Source organism: Stomoxys calcitrans, chromosome 4 (genome assembly GCF_963082655.1).
Source record: "Stomoxys calcitrans chromosome 4, idStoCalc2.1, whole genome shotgun sequence".
NCBI classification, from domain to species: domain Eukaryota; kingdom Metazoa; phylum Arthropoda; class Insecta; order Diptera; family Muscidae; genus Stomoxys; species Stomoxys calcitrans.
In genome coordinates, this window is record NC_081555.1 from 43,818,760 (window position 1) to 43,838,383 (window position 19,624).

General features: G+C 41.2%; 1 protein-coding gene across 1 annotated transcript in view; it reads right to left on the minus strand.

The window, feature by feature from the left end:
* Positions 1–349: 349 nt before the first annotated feature.
* Positions 350–19,624, minus strand: part of LOC131996908 (uncharacterized) — a 37,348-nt gene continuing 18,073 nt past the window's right edge. Inside the window, exon 3 of the mRNA XM_059367107.1 lies at positions 350–452. Within this exon, the coding sequence (XP_059223090.1) occupies positions 350–452 (103 nt within the window). The remainder of the gene's footprint in view (positions 453–19,624) is intronic.

Below are 19,624 nucleotides of genomic sequence, written 5' to 3' on the forward strand. Positions count from 1 at the left end.
AACTGAAGTAATACAGCCTTTGGTAGGAAATCTCTCTAACAAAAATCTGCTTGAAGGATAAGGGATAAAGTTTTGGCGGAGCAAGGCTTTAAAACAGCTTCCAAGGAAGACGAAAAGGGAAAAGAAAAGAAGTTAAGAGGCAATTCCAAGAATGGCACTGCCATGCGACAGCCCCCAACGAATAGATATTAATAGCACAAATCTTTGAAAAGACATTGGAATTATTTAAATGAAAGACTTGTGTTTTGCGGTTTGGCATTTCGTATTTCGCAGCGCTCTATTGTTTGGCGGTTTTAATGTTCAAAGATGCTGCCTGCCTCCCGCTTGCCCCAAGCAAGGGGCGAACTATTCATTGTGGTTCATTTGCATAAGCATCCATAAAATGGAACTTAATTATTTGCATTAGCTGTGATAAATGTTCATTATTGGCAATGTAGCCTGAAATGCCTTCACTTTTGGAACAACATAATAATGATGAAAGAGAAAATTTAAAGGAATTCGCAATTTTCTCACAAAATATTTTTAACCTTTTGGAATATGCTGGTTTTTATACCCTCCACCGTAGGATGGGGGTATACTAATTTCGTCATTCTGTTTGTAACTACTCGAAATATTCATCTGAGACCCCTTAAAGTACATATATTCTTGATCGTTGTGACATTTTATGTCGATATAGCCATGTCCGTCACTCTGTCCGTCTGTCCGTCCGTCCGTCTGTCGAAAGCACGCTAACTTTCGAAGGAAAAAAGCTAGCCGCTTGAAATTTTGCACAAATACTTCTCATTAGTGTAGGTCACTTGTAAGTGTAAATGGGCCACATCGGTCCATGTTTTCATATAGCTGCCATATATACCGATCTTGGGTCTTGACTTATTGAGCCTCTAGAGGGTGCAATTCTTATCCGATTGGAATGAAATTTTGCACGACGTGTTTCGCTATGATATCGAACAACTGTGCCATATAAGATTCAAATCGGTTGATAACCTGATATAGCTGTCATATAAACCGATCTTGGGTCTTGACTTCTTGAGCCTCTAGAGGGCGCAATTCTCATCCGATTGGAATGAAATTTTGCACGACGTGTATCGCTATGACTTCCAACAACTGTGCCAAGTGTTTGTTTAAATCGGTCAATAACCTGATATAGCTGCAATATAAACCGATATTGAATCTTGACTTCTTGAGCCACTAGAGGGCGCAATTCTTATCCAATTTGAATGAACTTTTGCACCAAGTATTTTGTTATGATATTCAACAACTGTGCCAAGTATGGTTCAAATCGGTTCATAACCTGATATAGCTGTCATATAAACCGATCTGGGAACTTGAATTCTTGAGCCTCTAGAGGGCGCAATTCTTATCCGATTGGAATGAAATTTTGCACGAAGTATTTTGTTATGATACCCAACAACTGTGCCAAGTATGGTTCAAATCGGTTCATAACCTGATATAGCTATCATATAAACCGATCTGGGGACTTGAATTCTTGAGCCTCTAGAGGGCGCAATTCTTATCCGATTGGAGGGAAATTTTGCACGAAGTATTTTGTTATAATACCCAACAACTGTGCCAAATAAAATTCAAATCGGTCCATAATCTGATATAGCTGCCATATAAACCGATCTTGGATCTTGACTTCTTGAGCCTCTAGAGGGCGCAATTCTTATCCGATTGGAATTAAATTTTGCACGACGTGTTTAGTTATGATATCCAAAAACTGTCCCAAGTATGGTTGAAATCGTTGCATAACCTGATATAGCTGCCATGTAAACCGATCTTGGGTCTTGACTTCTTGAGCCTCTAGAGGGCGCAATTCTAATCCGATTGAAATGAAATTTGGCACGACGTGTTTCGCTATGATATCCAACAACTGTGCCAAGTATGGTTAAAATCGGTTCATAACCTGATATAGCTGCCATATAAACCGATCTTGGGTCTTGACTTCTTGAGCCTCTAGAGAGCGCAAGTCTTATCCGATTGGAATGAAATTTTGCACGACGTGTTTCGCTATGACTTACAACAACTGTGCTAAGTTGGGTTCAAATCGGTCCATAACCTGACATAGCTGTCACATAAACCGATCATGGGTCTTGATTTCTTGAGCCTCTAGAGTGCGCAATTCTTATCCGATTGGAATGAAATTTTGCACGACGTGTTTCGCAATGATATCCAACAACTGTGCCAAATAAGATTCAAATCGGTTCATAACCTGTTATAGCTGCCATATAAACCGATCTTGGGTCTTGACTTCTCGAGCCTCTAGAGGGCGCAATTCTTATTCGATTTGAATGAAATTTTGCACCAAGAATTTTGTTATGATATCCAACAACTGTGCCAAGTGTTTGTTTCAAATCGGTCCATAACCTGATATAGCTGTCACATAAACCGATCTGGGGACTTGACTTCTTGAGCCTCTAGAGGGCGCAATTCTTATCCGATTGGAATGAAATTTTGTACGACGGATCCTCTCATGACCATCAACATACGTTTTTATTATGGTCTGAATCGGTCTATAACCTGATACAGCTCCCATATAAATCGATCTCTCTATTTTACTTATTATTGCGCCTTATTGAGGCGCAATTCTTAATCGAAATGGCTGACATTTTACACAGGTCTCCAACATACAATTTAATTGTGGTCCGAACCGAACCATATCTTGATATCGCTCTGATAGCAGAGCAAATCTTTTCTTTTATCTTTTTTTTTTGCCTAAGAAGAGATGCCGGGAAAGAACTCGACAAATGTGATCCATGGTGGAGGGTATATAAGATTCGGCCCGACCGAACTTAGCACGCTTCTACTTTTTAGTTTTGCCAAGTATGCTGCTTGAATTTAGTTGAGGTTTCCCTAATTCTAAGAAAATTAACGATACCGGCATGTATTTGGTTACTCCTTAATATACATTTTCCGGAAAATTCTGCAAAAGACAACATTGGGAACAGAAAAAGTAGTAACACTTAAATGAGAGATCACCGACAAAATTTAAGCGGATTTAAAAATTATTTTTTTTTTTTGTATTGGAAATACTCTACCATTAATCCTGATAAAGCCGATTGGAATGAGAAAATCCCTGCTAACGGAAGTTACATAGGCTTCTATACGGATGGTTCCAAAATAGACGACCAGATGAGCTTTGGGGTGTATATTTATACCCACCCACTGAATGGTCATTGCAAAGTCAATATTTTTTTCGTAGGGTTTGCCAAAGTGGGAGTCGGCCTGCAGAGACGAGAAGTTGGAAACGACCGAACACGAATTGGGGACATAAGATCAGGGGAGAACATCCTATGCCAAGATCACCTCGTAATTCTGACCTACTAAAGAAGCCTAAAGCTGGACCATGAAACCTCCTCCTAAATTTTAAAAGGCAAACATAATTCAAATGATTGTATCTGAAAATACCCTCCACCATGGATCACATTTCTCAAGTTCTTTGCCGATTCGGGCCATACTGGTTTAGATGTTAAAGACCATTGTGGAAGTCATTGTGCAAAATGACTTCCACAAAACGGAAAAGGATTGCGCCATATAGGGGCTCAACAAATAAAATCGGGAGGATATAGCTCCCATATAAACCGAGTTATGGACTGATTCAGATCATATTTCGCTCGCACGTTGAAGGTTATAAGAAAAGTCGTTGTACAAAATTGCAGCCAAATAGTAAAAAAAAGTTGCCCCCCTATTGGTTGAAGAAGTATAATCGGGAGTTCGGTTTATAGGCAGCTATAACAATTTATGAACCAATTTAGACCAAAAGTTGCTATTGGAAAACAAAACAGAGCACTTTACACAAATTTTCAGCCAAATCGGATAAGCATTCGCCACCTAGAAGCTCAAGAAGTTAAGATCCGAGATCAGTTTATATGTCCATTTACAATCCCAACCGACCTACACTAATTGGAAGTGTTTGGGTGCAAAATTTCAAGCGTATATTTTTTTACCCTCCCCCATAGGATGGGGGGTATACTAATTTCGTCATTCTGTTTGTAACTACTCGAAATATTCGCCTGAGACCCCATAAAGTATATATATTTTTGATCGTCATGACGTTTTTAGTCGAACTAGCCATGTCCGTCCGTCTGTCTGTCGAAAGCACGCTAACTTTCGAAGGAGTGAAGCTAGCCGCTTGAAATTTTGCGCAAATACTTCCTATTAGTGTAGGTCGGTTGGGATTGTAAATGGGCTATATCGGTCCACGTTTAGATATAGCTGCCATTTAAACCGATCTGGGATCTTGACTTCTGGAGCCGCTAGAGGGCACAATTCTTATCCGATTTGGCTTAAATTTTCCATGAGGTGTTTTATTATGACTTCCAACAACTGAGCTGAGTATGGTTTAAATCGGTCCATAACCTGATGTAGCTGCCATTTAAACCGATCTGGGGTCTTGACTTCTTGAGCCTCTAGACGACGCAATTCTTATCCGATTTGGCTGAAATTTTGCATGAGGAGTTCTATTATGACTTCCACCAATTGTGCTAAGTAAGGTTTAAATCGGTCCATAACCTGATATAGCTGCCATATAAACCGATCTGGGGTCTTGACTTTTTGAGCCGCTAGAGGGCACAATTCTTATCCGATTTGGCTTAAATTTTGCATGAGATGTTTTACTATGACTTCCAACAACTGTGCTGAGTATGGTTTAAATCGGTCGATAACCTGATATAGCTGCCATATAAACCGATCTGGGGTCTTGACATTTTGTACCGCTAGAGGGCACAATTCTTATCCGATTTGGCTGAAATTTTGCATGAGGTGTTTTATTATGACTTCCAACTACTGTGCTGAGTATGGTTTAAATCGGTCCATAACCTGATATAGCTGCCATATAAACCGATCTGGGGTCTTGACTTTTTGAGCCGCTACAGGGCGCAATTTTTTTCCGATTGGAATGAAATTTTGCACTACGTGTTTTGTTATGATATCGAACAACTGTGTCAAGTATGGTTTAAATCGGTCCATAACCTGATGTAGCTGTCATATAAACAGATCTAGGGACTTCAATTCTTGAGCTTCTAGAGGGCGCAATTCCTATCTGATTTGGCTTAAATTTTGCATGAGGTATTTTATTATGACTTCCAACAACTGTACTGAGTATGGTTTAAATCGGCCCATAACCTGATGTAGCTGCCATATAAACCGATCTGGGGTCTTGACTTTTTGGGCCTCTAGCAATTTTTTTCCGATTGGAATGAAATTTTGCACTATGTGTTTTGTTATGATATCCAATAACTGTGCCAAGTATGGTTCCAATCGGTGCATAACCTGAAATAGCTGCCATATAAACCGATCTGGGGTCTTGAGCCACTATAGTGCGCAATTATTATCCTATTTAGCTGAAATTTTAGCTTCTCTCATGACCTTTAACAAACGTGTCGAAAAATGACATGAAGCGGTTTATAGCCTAATGCACCTCCCCTATAAACCGATCTCCCTATTTTACTTCTTCAATTATGGTCCGAAATGAACCATAACTTGATATTGTTCCCATCACATAGCAATTCTCCTTTGTTTGCCTTAAAAGAGATACCGTGGCAAGAGCTCGACAAATGCGATCCATGGTGGAGGGTATATAAGATTCGGCCCAGCCGAACTTAGCACGCTTTTACTTGTTTTTTCTTTACATCCTTCTTATTCCTTCGAAAGTTCGCATGATTTCGACATACGGACGGCCATGGCTACTTATAATGTCCAGGCGATCAAGAATATATATACATTGTTGAGTCTCAGATCAATATTACGATCAGTGCTGCCGTTTTTGCAAGGTTGCTACCAAAATTGGTAAGTTTTCATTCTCTTGGTAGGTTGGTAGGCTAACCTCAATTTTTGGTTGGTTTTTCCTACATACAAAAACATCCAAAAACCGCAGGGGATAATTCAAAATTCTTTTAATTCTTGTCGTTTCTGCATATTCGTTAAGAGTGCAGAACAAAATCATGGATGTCGTAAGACCAATAAATCCATAAATAAATAAAATAAATAAAGTTCTGATATTGACTGTTGTTGTTGTAGCCACATTTTCATGGGGAGGTGGCCATCTTCCTGTAGGTGAACAAGGGCCGATCGCCTCGGAAACAGCGTGGCCATTGGTTATTTAAAAGCACCAATAACCCGCCTTGTCATATCGAGCATCATAGGCACTCAGTATTTGTGCAAATGCCGCCCGGCCTCTCACTGAGACTCTCCGCTCGATATCGCTATCATTGCCGCTATTACGTATGGAGCATTCCACTATCCGCAACCTGCGGACGCGCCCGGTAGCTCGCAGCTAAGATTCTCGTGACGACGCTAAACACCACACAGATCGAACCTCATTGTTGCAGCCTGAGTGGTGCTCACAGCTATCCCGTGCCGGGATGAGGGATCTCTTGCAAATTTCGTAAATTCTGGGTAGAAAATGCGGCTTTGAGCCTTCAATCGGAAAATAGGCCTATGTGGCAGCAGCACACAAAAATGTTGAGGGAGAGATGCAACTCACTGTAACAACGCAAATTGGTTGTAAAAGCGCATTTTTGGGCCCAAACATTTAACTCGGGAGATATCTTTATCCAAATCTTCTTATATATAAAAATCAATTTGTGTTTGTTTGTGTGTTCCTTACGACTGAACCGATTTTCTTGAAATTTTCACAGATGGTGCACAATGATCCCGTGGTGAAAATAGGGTACTATATTTTTTGATATCTGAAGGGTCCGCCCCCCTTCCCCTTACCCTAATTTTCAGAAACGCCAGATTTCGGAGATGGGTGGTGCGATTTATGCGAAATTTTGTGTGCTCTCATATAGAACCCTAAAAACAAAAATTTGGTATCCAAATTTCGGATAGGGTACCTAGGGGGGCGGCCCCACCCTAAAATCTACCAAACATATATCCAATTGTCGGACCAAGTGCTAGGGGGACCACCCCAAGCCCAAAACACCCCTAAATCGGACATATTTACCGACTATGACAATATGGGACTCAAATGAAAGATATTTGCGAGTAGAAAACAAATCTATTGGGTTGCCCAAAAAGTGATTGCTGATTTTTTAAAAGAAAGTAAATGCATTTTTAATAAAACTTAGAATGAACTTTAATCAAATATACTTTTTTTACACTTTTTTTCTAAAGCAAGCTAAAAGTAACAGCTGATAGCTGACAGAAGAAAGAATGCAATTACAGAGTCACAAGCTGTGAAAAAATTTGTCAACGCCGACTATATGAAAAATCCGCAATTGCTTTTTGGGCAACCCAATAATATCTAAACGTGGGACCACGTTTCTGGGGGTCCACTTCTCCCTAAAAACATCCCCCAAAAGGTGAGAAATTTACGACCATAGCAATATGGGGCTCAAATGAAAGGTCTTTGGAAGTAAAGCACGAATCTGATATCAATAATCGGGAAAAGTGTCTATGGGGCCACGCCACCCCCACAACACCACCCAAATATGAAGTATTTGCTGTCTATTGCAATATGAGGCTCAAATAAGAGGGTTTTTAGAGTAGAACACGAATCCGATATATATTTTCAAGGCCATCTCACAAAGTACCCCCCAAGCCGGTCATGTTTGGCGACTATGGAAAAATGGGGTTCAAATTAACGGTATTTCGGAGTAGACCACTTATCTGATATCAACATTAGGGGCCAACTGTCTAGGGGACGTCCCACCACCATAACAACGCCCAAATAGGACGTATTTGCTCACCAAGACAATTTGGGTCTTAAAGAGAGTGGAACTAAATATTTATAGTTTTAGGGCCAATACCCCAAACCGGACATATTTTCTGACTTTTGCAATAAGGAGTTTAAATGAGATTAGAAAACGAATTTGATATTCAATTTTGAGGCCAATGCCAATATGGGGTTCAAATAAATGATATATGAGAATAGAGCACGCTGCTGTTATATTTTCCGGTTTTAGTATTTGGGGGACCACCCCAATCCCAAAAACACCCCTAAATCGGTAATTTTTACCAATCATGTCAATGTGGAGTTTAAATTAAAGGTATTGGGGGGTAGAGCAAGAACCTTTCGCAAAATATCCCACAAACAGCAATTTTTTAATGACCATCGCAATATGGGGCTCAAATAAAGGTATTTGGGAGTAGAATACGAATTTGATATCCAAATGTAGGACCATGTATTTAGGGCATTAACCCTTCCCCAAAACACCCCCCCGAAGGTTAAAAATTTTTCGACCATGCCAATATGTGGGTCAAATGAAAGGTATTTGAGATTAGAAAACGAATTTGATAACCTATTTTGGGGCGAATGGAGTACCACCTTACGTCCAAACTCAAATTCGTAGACCAATAAAGACCATATGGGATTCTGATAAAGGCACTTATATTGCTAAACTTTTAGTCAAGCGATGTACTATTTTCGTAGCATGGTATTTCACTAAAAGCTCTTCAATTGCCGAACATTTGGCTTATAGAACAGTTGGTAGATTTTGCTCGACTTTGGTAGGATTTTTCTTAAATTTTGTTAGGAAATAATGTTCTTGAGTGGCAACATTGATTACGATGTGTTTTTGCTACGAACGGAAAGACGTATTAGTATACCCCCCATGTTCAGTGGTGTATATCTCCTCCTAATTCTAGCGACATAAATAGGAGGTCCCTTATCATTGAGCTTCTACTTGAATAAGACAGCACTCATTGATAAGTGAGAAGTTGACCTACCCCTGGTCCTTCATGCAATGGTATTGGGCAAAATCGCATGTACCGGGAATCAAATTGGCACTAGCCATTGTAATATGTCAACTGTTTTAAATCCTCTTTAAGGGGGAGCATACTAACATCGCCACTCCGTTTCTTACACAAATCAGATTCATGTTGGAGAATAATTTTTTTATACCCACCACCGAAGGATGGGGGTATAAACACATCGAAATAACCATTTCCGAAAAATCTAAGATGATCTAGACATGTCAGTCCGTCTGTCCATCTGTCTGTTGAAATCCCGCTACAGTCTTTAAAAATGGAGGTATTGGGCTTAAACCTTACACAGATTCCTTTTTTGTTCATAAGCATAGGTTAAGTTCGAAGATGGGCTATATCGGACTATATAAGCATAGGTTAAGTTCGAAGATGGGCTATATCGGACTATATCATGATATAGCCCTCATATAGACCGATTGGCCGATTTAGGGTCTTAGGCTCATAAAAACCACTTTTATTATCCGATTTTGTTGAAATTTGGGACAGTGAGTTGTGTTAGGCCCTTCGATATCTTTCGTCAATATGGCTCTGATCGGTCCAGATTTTGATATAGCTGCCATATAGACCGATCCTCCGATTTAGGGTCTTAGGCCAATAAAAGCCACATTTACTATCCGAATTCGGTGAAATTTTGAACAGTGAGTTGCCTAAGGTTCATGAATATCTTCCTTCAATTTGGTCCTGATCGGTCCAGATTTGGATATAGCTGCCATATAGACCGATCCTCCGATTTAGGGTCTCAGGCCCATAAAAGCCACATTTATTATCCGATTTTGCTGAAATTTGGGACCGTGAGTTATGTTAGGCCCTTTAATATCCTCCGTTAATATGGCCCAGATCGGTCTAGATTTGGATATAGCTGCCATATAGACCGATCCATCGATTTAGGGTCTTAGGCCCATAAAAGCTACCTTTATTATCCGATTTTGCTGAGATTTGGGGCAGTGAGTTGTGTTAGGCCCTTTAACATCCTCCGCTTTATTTAGCACAGATCGGTCCAGATTTGGATATAGCTGCAATATAGACTGATCCTCCGATTTAGGGTCTTAGGCCCATAAAAGCCACATTTACTATCCGAATTTGGTGAAATTTTGAACAGTGAGTTGCCTAAGGCCCATCAATATCTTCCTTGAATTTGGCCCTGATCGGTCCAGATTTGCATATAGCTGCCATATAGACCGGTCCACCGATTTAGGGTCTTAAGCCCATAAAAGCCACATTTACTATCTGAATTTGGTGAAATTTTTACCAGTGAGTTGCCTAAGGCCCATCAATATCTTCCTTCAATTTGACCCAGATCGGTTCAGATTTCGATATAGCTGCCATATAGACCGATCTCTCGATTTAAGGTTTTGGGTCTATGAATGGCGCATTTAATGTTCGATTTCGCCAAAATTTAGGAGAGTGAGTCAAGTTGAGCCCCTCGACATACTTCTGCAAAATGGCACAGATCGGTCCAGATTTGAATATAGCTGCCATATAGACCGATCTTTCGGTTTTAGGTTTTGGGGCCATAAAAGGGGCATTTATTATCCGATTTTGCCGAAATTTGAGACATTGAGTTACTTTAGGCTCTTCGACGTCCTTCTTCAATTTGGCCGAAATCGGTTCAGATTTGAATATAGCTGCAATATAGACCGATCTCTCGATTTAAGGTTTTGGGCCCATAAAAGGCGCATTTATTGTCCGATTTCGCCGAGATTTGGGACAGTGCGTTGTGTTAGGCTCTTCGACATTTTTCTGCACCTTGGTTCAAATCGGTCCAGATTTGGATATAGCTGTCGTATAGACCGATATCTCGATTTAAAGTCTTGGACCCATAAAAGGCGCATTTATAATCCGATTTCACTGAAATTTGACACAGCGACTTATGTTAGGCTTTTCGACATCTGCGTCGTATATGGTTCAGATCGGTTTATTTTTAGATATAGCTACTAAAAAGACCATTATTTTGTTACACACAATTGAACAATGACTTGTACATATTAGTATTTGGTCCAAATCGGAACATATTTCGATATAACTGCTATGGACATAAGGAATGCAATTTTCATCGGATTTTGATGAAAGGTGGTTAACATATATACCCAAGGTGGTGGGTATACAAAGTTCGGCCCAACCGAACTTAACACCTTTTTTCTTGTTTACGTTTCCCCCAACGTTCACCACAACCCCGTATGTTAATACAACAGCTGACATTCGTTGTCTTAAACCTATTCAATTGTCTTAGGTAAATGGCACGCGAATTCAGATTGCTATTAATTTACAGGTGCAAATTTCAATTAAATTCGACCACATGTTTCCTAATATTAAAACAATGTTCCACCTAATACCCTCGCGTAATTGGCCATGTGTGTCGGCGTACATAAATTTTAATTAGCTCTAAAAATTAATACGAGTGGACATTTTAAAATGTTAACCATACTCTCTCTGAATAGATTTATGAATGGCTGTGTTTGTATTGATGTTACACTTAAATTTGACTGCTTCAATTAATTAATGATTGCTTCGTATGCATATATTTATATCAATATATACGAGTATATGTGTGTGTGTGTGTGTATCAATATATGGGCTATTTAGCCCAGATGGTCTTACTTACAATTTTATTGGCCATTACAGACCATTTATTCCTCTAGCCGAATGTAGAATAGATTTCCAAGCACCTCGATCTTCTGCGCTTCTTCTTCAAACTCTGGCAATCAGTTTCGATTGTCACCAACGTTAAATTTTTGTAGTTACTTTTAAGCTCAATAATAGCCGAGTCCGAACGGCGTGCCGCAGTGCGACACCTCTTTGGAGAGAATTTTTACATGGCATAGTACCTCACAAATGTTGCCAGCATTAGGAGGGGAAAACCACCGTTTAAATTTTTTTCTGATGGTCTCGCCAGGATTCGAACCCAGGCGTTCAGCATCTTAGGCGGACATGCTAACCTCTGCGCTATGGCGGTGGTGGTGAAGCTTTAACATAGCCCCACAAAAAATAGTCTATAGGCTTTAAACTGGCACAATCCAGGCGGCCAATCGACCGGTCCTGAACATGAAATAAAATGTTCACCCAACTCACCTCTCAATAGGTCCATTATTACGCGTACTGTGTGCCAGGTGGCACTGTTTTATTGAAACCACATGGCATGCAAGTCAAGCTCTTGTATTTTGGGCAAAAAAAAGGTTGGATACCATCTCACGATAGCGCTCACAATTTACAGTTACTTTACGATTTGCATCATCTTTGAAGAAGTACGGTCCAATGATGCCACCAGCCCATAAACCGCACCTCACTGTGACTTTTTCTGAATGCTGGCTGATCTTCACCTCAAAATCGACAATTCTGCTTATTTATGTACCCATTGAGCCAAAAATGAAATGAAAAATGAGCGTGATGAACTTTCTTGATAGAGCACGCAGTTTGATAATAAAATTCATTAATTTGCAAGCGTTGTTCGCTAAATTATAGACCAAACTGAAGATGTTTTACAGTGAAACAAAACACGAAACGTACGTGAGCTGTTTAAATCAGTGTTGCAAAAAAGATAAAAACTAAAAATTCACCCTTTAAAACGAAATTATAATGGAGTTGTGCCAACTGCTAGTGTCCGACGTTGTCATCAATGATGATGGTACAGAATATTTACCTCCTAGTCAGAATGAGGTCCAAGTAGCAGTGACCCGACTAAGGAACAATAAGGCAGCAGGAGCCGACGGGTTACCCATTGAACTATTTGAAGTCGAAGGCGAAACGCTGATAAGATGTATGCATCAGCTTATCTGCGCAGCAATCTAGCTAGAAGAATGCATACCCGATGAAGAACAACAAGGCAGCAGGAGCCGACGGGTTACCCACTGAACTATTTAAAGCCGAAGGCGACACGCTGATAAGGCATATGCATCAGCTTATCTGCGCAGCAATCTAGCTAGAAGAATGCATACCCGATGAAGAACAACAAGGCAGCAGGAGCCGACGGGTTACCCACTGAACTATTTAAAGCCGAAGGCGACACGCTGATAAGGCATACGCATCAGCTTATCTGCGCAGCAATCTAGCTAGAAGAATGCATACACAAAGATTGGAATCTCAGCATACTATGTCCCGTACACAAGAAAGGAGACAAGGCGAAATATGCCAACTACAGAGGAATAAGTTTCCTCCCCATCGCATACAAGATACTCTCGAGCGTACTGTGTGAAAGATTAAAACCTAAAGCCTATGAGATAATTGGGCCCTATCAATGCGGCTTTAGACCAGGTAAATCCACCTTAGACCAGATATTCACACTGCAGCAAATCCTGGAAAAGACCCGAGAAGGACAAATCAACTACCATCTCTTACGATACCCCTTTACGTTCAAAGGTATTTCAAGCCATGTCTGAGTTTGGTATCCCTGAAAAAGTCAATAAGACTCTGCAGGAAGACACTTGCTGATACGCGTTCCTCAGTAAGAAGAGGAAAGAATTTCTCGGAAACATTTAATACCAAACTATGTTTTAGACAAGGAGACAGCCTATCCTGCTGGAGAATATTATACGAGATGCAGATGTGAATTGATATGGCACACTAATCACAAGAGAACACCTGCTACTAGCCTATGCCGACGACATCGACATTATAGGTCGGTCACCGGAAGTAACAACTGCACTATTTGAAAGAATCGAATGAGAGTCACTGAAAATAGGTCTGGCAGTAAGGCTTGTACAACCGAGCAGATAAAGAAAATGGAGAAAGTTGAGAACAACAACTTTGGGATAGTCATTAACTTTATCTACCTTGGTACCGCCGTAACCGAGACGAATGACACCAGTTTTGAGATAAAGCGAAGAATAATACTGGCAAACAGACGTTACTTTGCATTGAGTAAGCAGTTTAGAAACAAGGCCACCTCTCGACAGACGAAGATTACACTATACAAGGCACTGATACTACCCGTGTTGAGAAGTTGGGAGGGCAGACGAGACAGTGCTTGGAGTGTTTGAGAGAGAGAGATACTTCGTAAAATTTATGGACCAGTTTGCATTGAGGGAGAGTATCGGCGTCGTATGAACCATGAACTGTATGACGACGTAAGCATAGTTAAACATATTAAAATACCACGGTTGCAATCACGATGGTACACACAAACCGGGACGGCCAAGAGCCCGATGGAAAGATCAAGTGGTGAGAGACACCTCGAAACTTGGTGTAGGAGTTTATAGAAGGAGGGCAGAAGATCGAGGCGCTTGGAACCCTATTCTACGTTCGGCTATAGCCAATTAAAGTAAAGTAATTGATGTTTCTACTAAACATGAAAGACCATACATAAGGAGCTGGAGTTTCTAGGCTTCATCCCTACAGTACACTTCAAAATAGTTCCAAATTCACCTGTTCTGAGTGTTGGACCACAGGCCCTGTTTAAGAGCAGAAGAGCTTGCGAGACTAGGAACTACCTTACACATTCCAGGGAATCTGTGGCTATGTCTCTAGCGACATGTAAGCTACGTCTTCAGGATTAGACCCGAAGAGCAACGAATGACAGATGGTCACAAAGGCTGGGTAGTAAACACTCGAAAATTATGTGGCTTATTCTAGATTTGAAGAGGTCTACCGCTTTGCTGTCACTGGCTAGAACGGACGTCTCAGTCATTGAATCCGTAGTGTCATCGTCACTGTCTGATCGGTATATATGCTAGCAGATTGAAGGTTGTCTGTAACGACTTCTGCAAAAGCTATGGGGACGTCAAGGAAGAAAAGACCATAGAACATCTACTGTGTCAGTCAGAAGGAGTTCCAGACCATAGAACATCTACTGATAGCGATGTTAGCTGCCGAAAGTGGTCTAGGAGTGAATCCGTGCAAGACAGAAGTAGTTCTTTCTGTCTCCTTGGGAGGAAAAAATGTTCCGCAAAATACATGGATGTTCTGTTGGACAGGACATTAAACTTAAAATCCTTGGCAGTCAGAAGGAGTTGCATTTTAGGTTCTCATTTCTTCGGGAACTTGTCTGATTCAGTTGATGTGTACACTTGCAAGTTGTTGGACTTTTTACGCGATCTGGATGGGTTAACGGTAGGAACTAAATGTAAGGCATCTTCCTTCTCAAGTTCCTGTGTTATTACAATGGACGAAAACCTCAAGTGAGTGTGATGACAGACTGCCACTTAAACCTTACCTAACCTAGGAACGAAGGTTAAATCGAGACATCGGTCTATATGGCAGCTATATCGAAATCTGGACCGATCTGGGCCATATTAAAGAAAGATGTCGAAAGGCCTTTCACAACTCACTGCTCTAAATTTCGGCGAAATCGGACAATAAATGCGAATTTTATGGGCCCAAGACCTTAAATCGAGAGGTTGGTCTATATGACAGCTGTATTCAACTCTGGACCGATCTGGGCCAAATTGATAAAGAATGTCGAAGGGCCTAACACAACTCACTGTTCCAAATTTCGGTGAAAACGGACATTAAATTCGCCTTTTTTGTGGGCCCAAAACCTTAAATCTAGAGATCGGTCTATATGGCAGCTATATTCAAATCTAGACCGATCTGGACCAAAATGATGTCGAGAGGCCTAATGCAACTCTCTGTTCCAAATGTCAGCAAAATCGGGTAATAAATGAGTTAGGAGGGGATAACCACCGCTGAACATTTTTTTTCTGATGTTCTCGCCAGCTTTCGAACCCAGGCGTTCAACGTCATAAGCGGACATGCTAACCTCTGCCCTACGTTGGCCTTGGTGGCGCAATGACTTATCTATAATGTTAAAAAGGCGATTGGCATTGATTTCTTCTCAGACAGTCATAAAAATCGGGGGTATGTATTTCTGAGTTCAAAAACTGTCTCGGCTGTCGCAGATCCTTCAACAAGATGGCTGAAAAGTTCAAGATTCATCTGTTTTGTTTGTCGGGAATTGTAGAGCCGACGAGCGTGCAAGACAAGGTACTACCTCACTCATTCCCGGAGAACCTTAATTTGTAGATATACCTCCAGCTACACTTAAGCTAATTCTGCGGATGGCAGATGGTCACCTATTGGGGATCTATGAACGCTCCAAGATTATATTATCGGAATGCCGTAGAGAAGAGGAAGTGCGAGAAGGAAGGAAGGGCACTGAGATCCGCAGAGCAGGCCTGAAGGCGGTGCTGGATATGTAGCCTATTGAGGCCTATATTCGGAACTGCGCCGCCAGGGTCGGGATTAGGCTGAAGGAGCTCGGCAAGCCGAAGGAGGATAGTTGCAGCCACAGTTCGATTCTGGGTGTTATGAATACGGGGGGTAGACTGAGGAGGATCTCCAAGTACCTGGCACCAGTGCCGACTGCATGAGGGCATTCACGATTCGATTTCCTGGGAGGGATGAATGGAAATCGAATCCAGTCCCTGGCTCCAAGATGGAGCCTGGGACTGGATTGGGGGTCTACTCTGATGCACTCAATATCAGTATGTCTCTGAGACTGCCGGTGGCCGTGAGAGAAATTGTAGTAAACTCAGAATTTATTTGGACAGTATGGCTGCGCTCAAGGCCTTGGGGTAGAAGATGGTGAGGTCGAGATGCCTGGCGTTTTGTTTGGAGTCCCTGAATAGGCTCCGGGCCCACGATGTGACGCTGACATGGGTTCCTGGGCATGAGGACATTTCAGAAAATGATAGGGCGGACGAATGCGCCGGGCAGACCATTCATCGGTCTTACCAACGTGCCATTTGTCAAGTTGCTGAACACAGTAGTGGGGATAGCCAGGGCGGCGTCGATGGCGAGGTGGGACTGGGTGGATAGTTGCCGGACTGCAAAGGCGCTATGGCCGGTCATCGACCGGAGAAGGACGAGGGAGTTGCTGGCGTTCGATAAGAGGTCGATGAGTACTTTGACAGGGATTATAACCGGAGACTGTGCCATAGGCCGCATGACGGCGCGCATGGGAATACCGTAAAATGACTTCTGTATTAGTTGCCTCGACGAGGATGAAGACGAGACTATTGAGCACTTGCTGTGTTCATGTCCGGGTCTGCAGGGACGTAGGCTCTTCTTTCTGGGAAGCCGTTCTTTTGTGATCTAGATGAACTTGCGAACGTACCTCTGGTAGGTCTCCTGAGATTTCTTGAGGACCAGGAGAACAGGATAGTTCAGACGTAGGGTGCCATAAGCTACTATGTAGGTACATCCTTGCTTGCATGGGTATGGGCGTTTCTTCACCCCCCCTTCTCCGGTTCACCATTCCTCCTATCTCTTTTTATTCGTATATAACCACTAGTCCGAGGTCTCACATCTCCTTTTTTCCCATTCTTTCTAGGCTACGACAATGGGCCAGACTGGCCTCCGAGTGAACTCAACTTTGGTGGACAACCTACTCAACCTAACCTAACCAACCTTGTTATCGTTGGATAGCAAAAAGTCTCACTCATAGTGTTCACTATGATAGGTCTATTTCTGATTTTAAAAGTTGCTGATAGACCAAAGGTTGCAAGTAACGATTTCCGCAGAAATTGTGAGGATGTCGAAAAAGAGGAGCACATTTGCTATGTGCGTGTCTCTCTGGCAAGCAGATGGATTTCCAGTTCAGATTGTTCTTTCTTTGAAAACTTCTCTGAGCTAGCGGATGTGAATATTTGTATGAATTTTTGTCTGTTTCTCTTTCGAGACGACCTCAATGATCGGAGATTGCAAATGGAAAAGGAAAGCCAAAGATAGCAACACACACCAACCACTATGGGACGCGTTTCGTCTTTGGTTATAAGACTTTTCAACCACATTAGCAGTGATGGCTTCAAGGGCCGTGCTTTGGTTTCTTGTATTTGAATCGTATTAATTGCGAAAACGCATCTATGATACCATTACCACATTAACCAAGCTCGACAACCCTGTCTATTAGCTGTACTTTTTCCCAGCGCATGTGTTTTTGTGTAATGACAGACTTTTTTCTGTGGCAATTACACTAATTCCGTATTACACATGACTATGTGCATCTGTTGGAAACTGTATTGATGCCCAGGTTCGAATCCCGGCAGGGCTCTGCAAATTTTTTAATTTTTGAAGAAAATCATTAAATTTTACAATTATTGTTTGTTTCTCTTTCGAGACGAGCTCAATGATCGGAGATTGCAAATAGAAAAGGAAAGATAGCAACACGCACCAACCACTATGAGACGCGTTTCGTCTTTGGCTAGAAGACTTTTCAACCATATTAGGTGTGATGGCTTCAAGGGCCGTCGTATGAATGTTAATAGAAAGCCGAAAGCCTTCTGAACTTCTATCCTTTGCTTATATTTTCCCCAATTTCACTCCTTTTAAGTAAGGATAAAGCTCTTGCCTTTTGGCCACAAATTGCCCCATAGCAATTGTTTAAATGTTTTGAATAATTTACTGTCACACACGATTTGCTAAGTGCAATCAGGCGAGCATCGAAATAACCAAAATAGGGCTGATTATGTCATGTTTAAGGGTTTGCTGTAAACTCCAAGCCTGAAAATCGCACAATAATTCAACCAAAAATGTTAATTGGATTTTTGTGGCTTTGTGTTTATGGCAAATTATGAGTGGCTGGCTTTAATTTACATTATTAACAATTAACTTAATTTATGTGCACTCGACCAAACGTGTGGTTTAGTTGCATTGAAACAATAAAATATTTTAAATAAATCACGCAAAATAGCAATGGGAAGACAAAAAAAAACTTTTTAAAATGCCTATGAGATTGCTTAAAAAATCTGAGGCTTATAAAAAAACAGTTCATCACATATTAGAGGAAAATTTGGCTAGGAAAAAAGCTCTGCGAAGGATGGGTGCCGCATTTGTACTGCAATGCATCAATTCAAACATTCACTATTGCATTGTCTAAAAAAAAAACAAATAAAAAGGCGTTAAGTTCGACCGGGCCGAATTTTCGATACCGACCACCTCAGGTATATGTGAAAACCACCTTTCGTCATAATCCGGTAAAATGAAATATGGTCCGATTTGGACATAATTCGGCACGGACATTGAGTTGTCTAATAAGCACAAATCATTGTTCAATTTTGCAGAACACAATATTGGCCTTTTTGGAAGCTATATCCAAATAAAAACCGATCTGAACCATATACTCCACGGATGTCGAAAAGGCTAACACATCTCACTGTTTATGGGCCCAAGACATTAAATCGAGAGATTGGTCATATGTCAGCTATATTCAAATTTTGACTGATCTGGTCTAAATTGAAGAAGGATGTGAAATCGGACAATAAATTCGAATTTCATGGGCCCAAGACCTTAAAACGAGAGGTCGGTCTATATGGCAGCTATATTCAAATCTGAACCGATCTGGCCAAATTGAAGAAGAATGTCGAAGGGCCTAAAACAACTCACTGTCCCAAATTTCGGTGAAAACGGACAATAAATTCGCCTTTTATGGGCCCAAAACCTTAAGTCTATAGATCGGCCTATATGGCAGCTATATTCAAATCTGGACCGATCTGGGCCAAATTGAACAGGGATGTCGAAGGGCCTAACATAACTCACTGCTCCAAATTTCAGCGAAATCGGACAATAAATTCGCCCTTTTATGGGCCCAAGACCTTAAATCGAGAGATCGGTTTATATGGCAGCTATATCCAAATCTGGACCGATCTGGGCCAAATTAAACAGGGATGTCGAAGGGCCTAACACAACTCACTGTCCCAAATTTCGGCGAAAACCGACAATAAATTCGCCTTTTATGGGCCCAAGACCTTAAATCGAGAGATCGGTCTATAGGCAGCTATATCCAAATCTGGACCGATCTGGACCAAATTAAAGAAAGATGCCGAAAGGCTTAACACAATTCACTGTTTTAAATTTCGGCGAAAACGGACAATAAATTCGCCTTTTATGGGCCCAAAGCCTTAAATCTAGATATCGGTCTATATGACAGCTATATCCAAATCTGAACCAATCAGGGCCATATTGCAGAAGTATATCATGGGGCTTAACT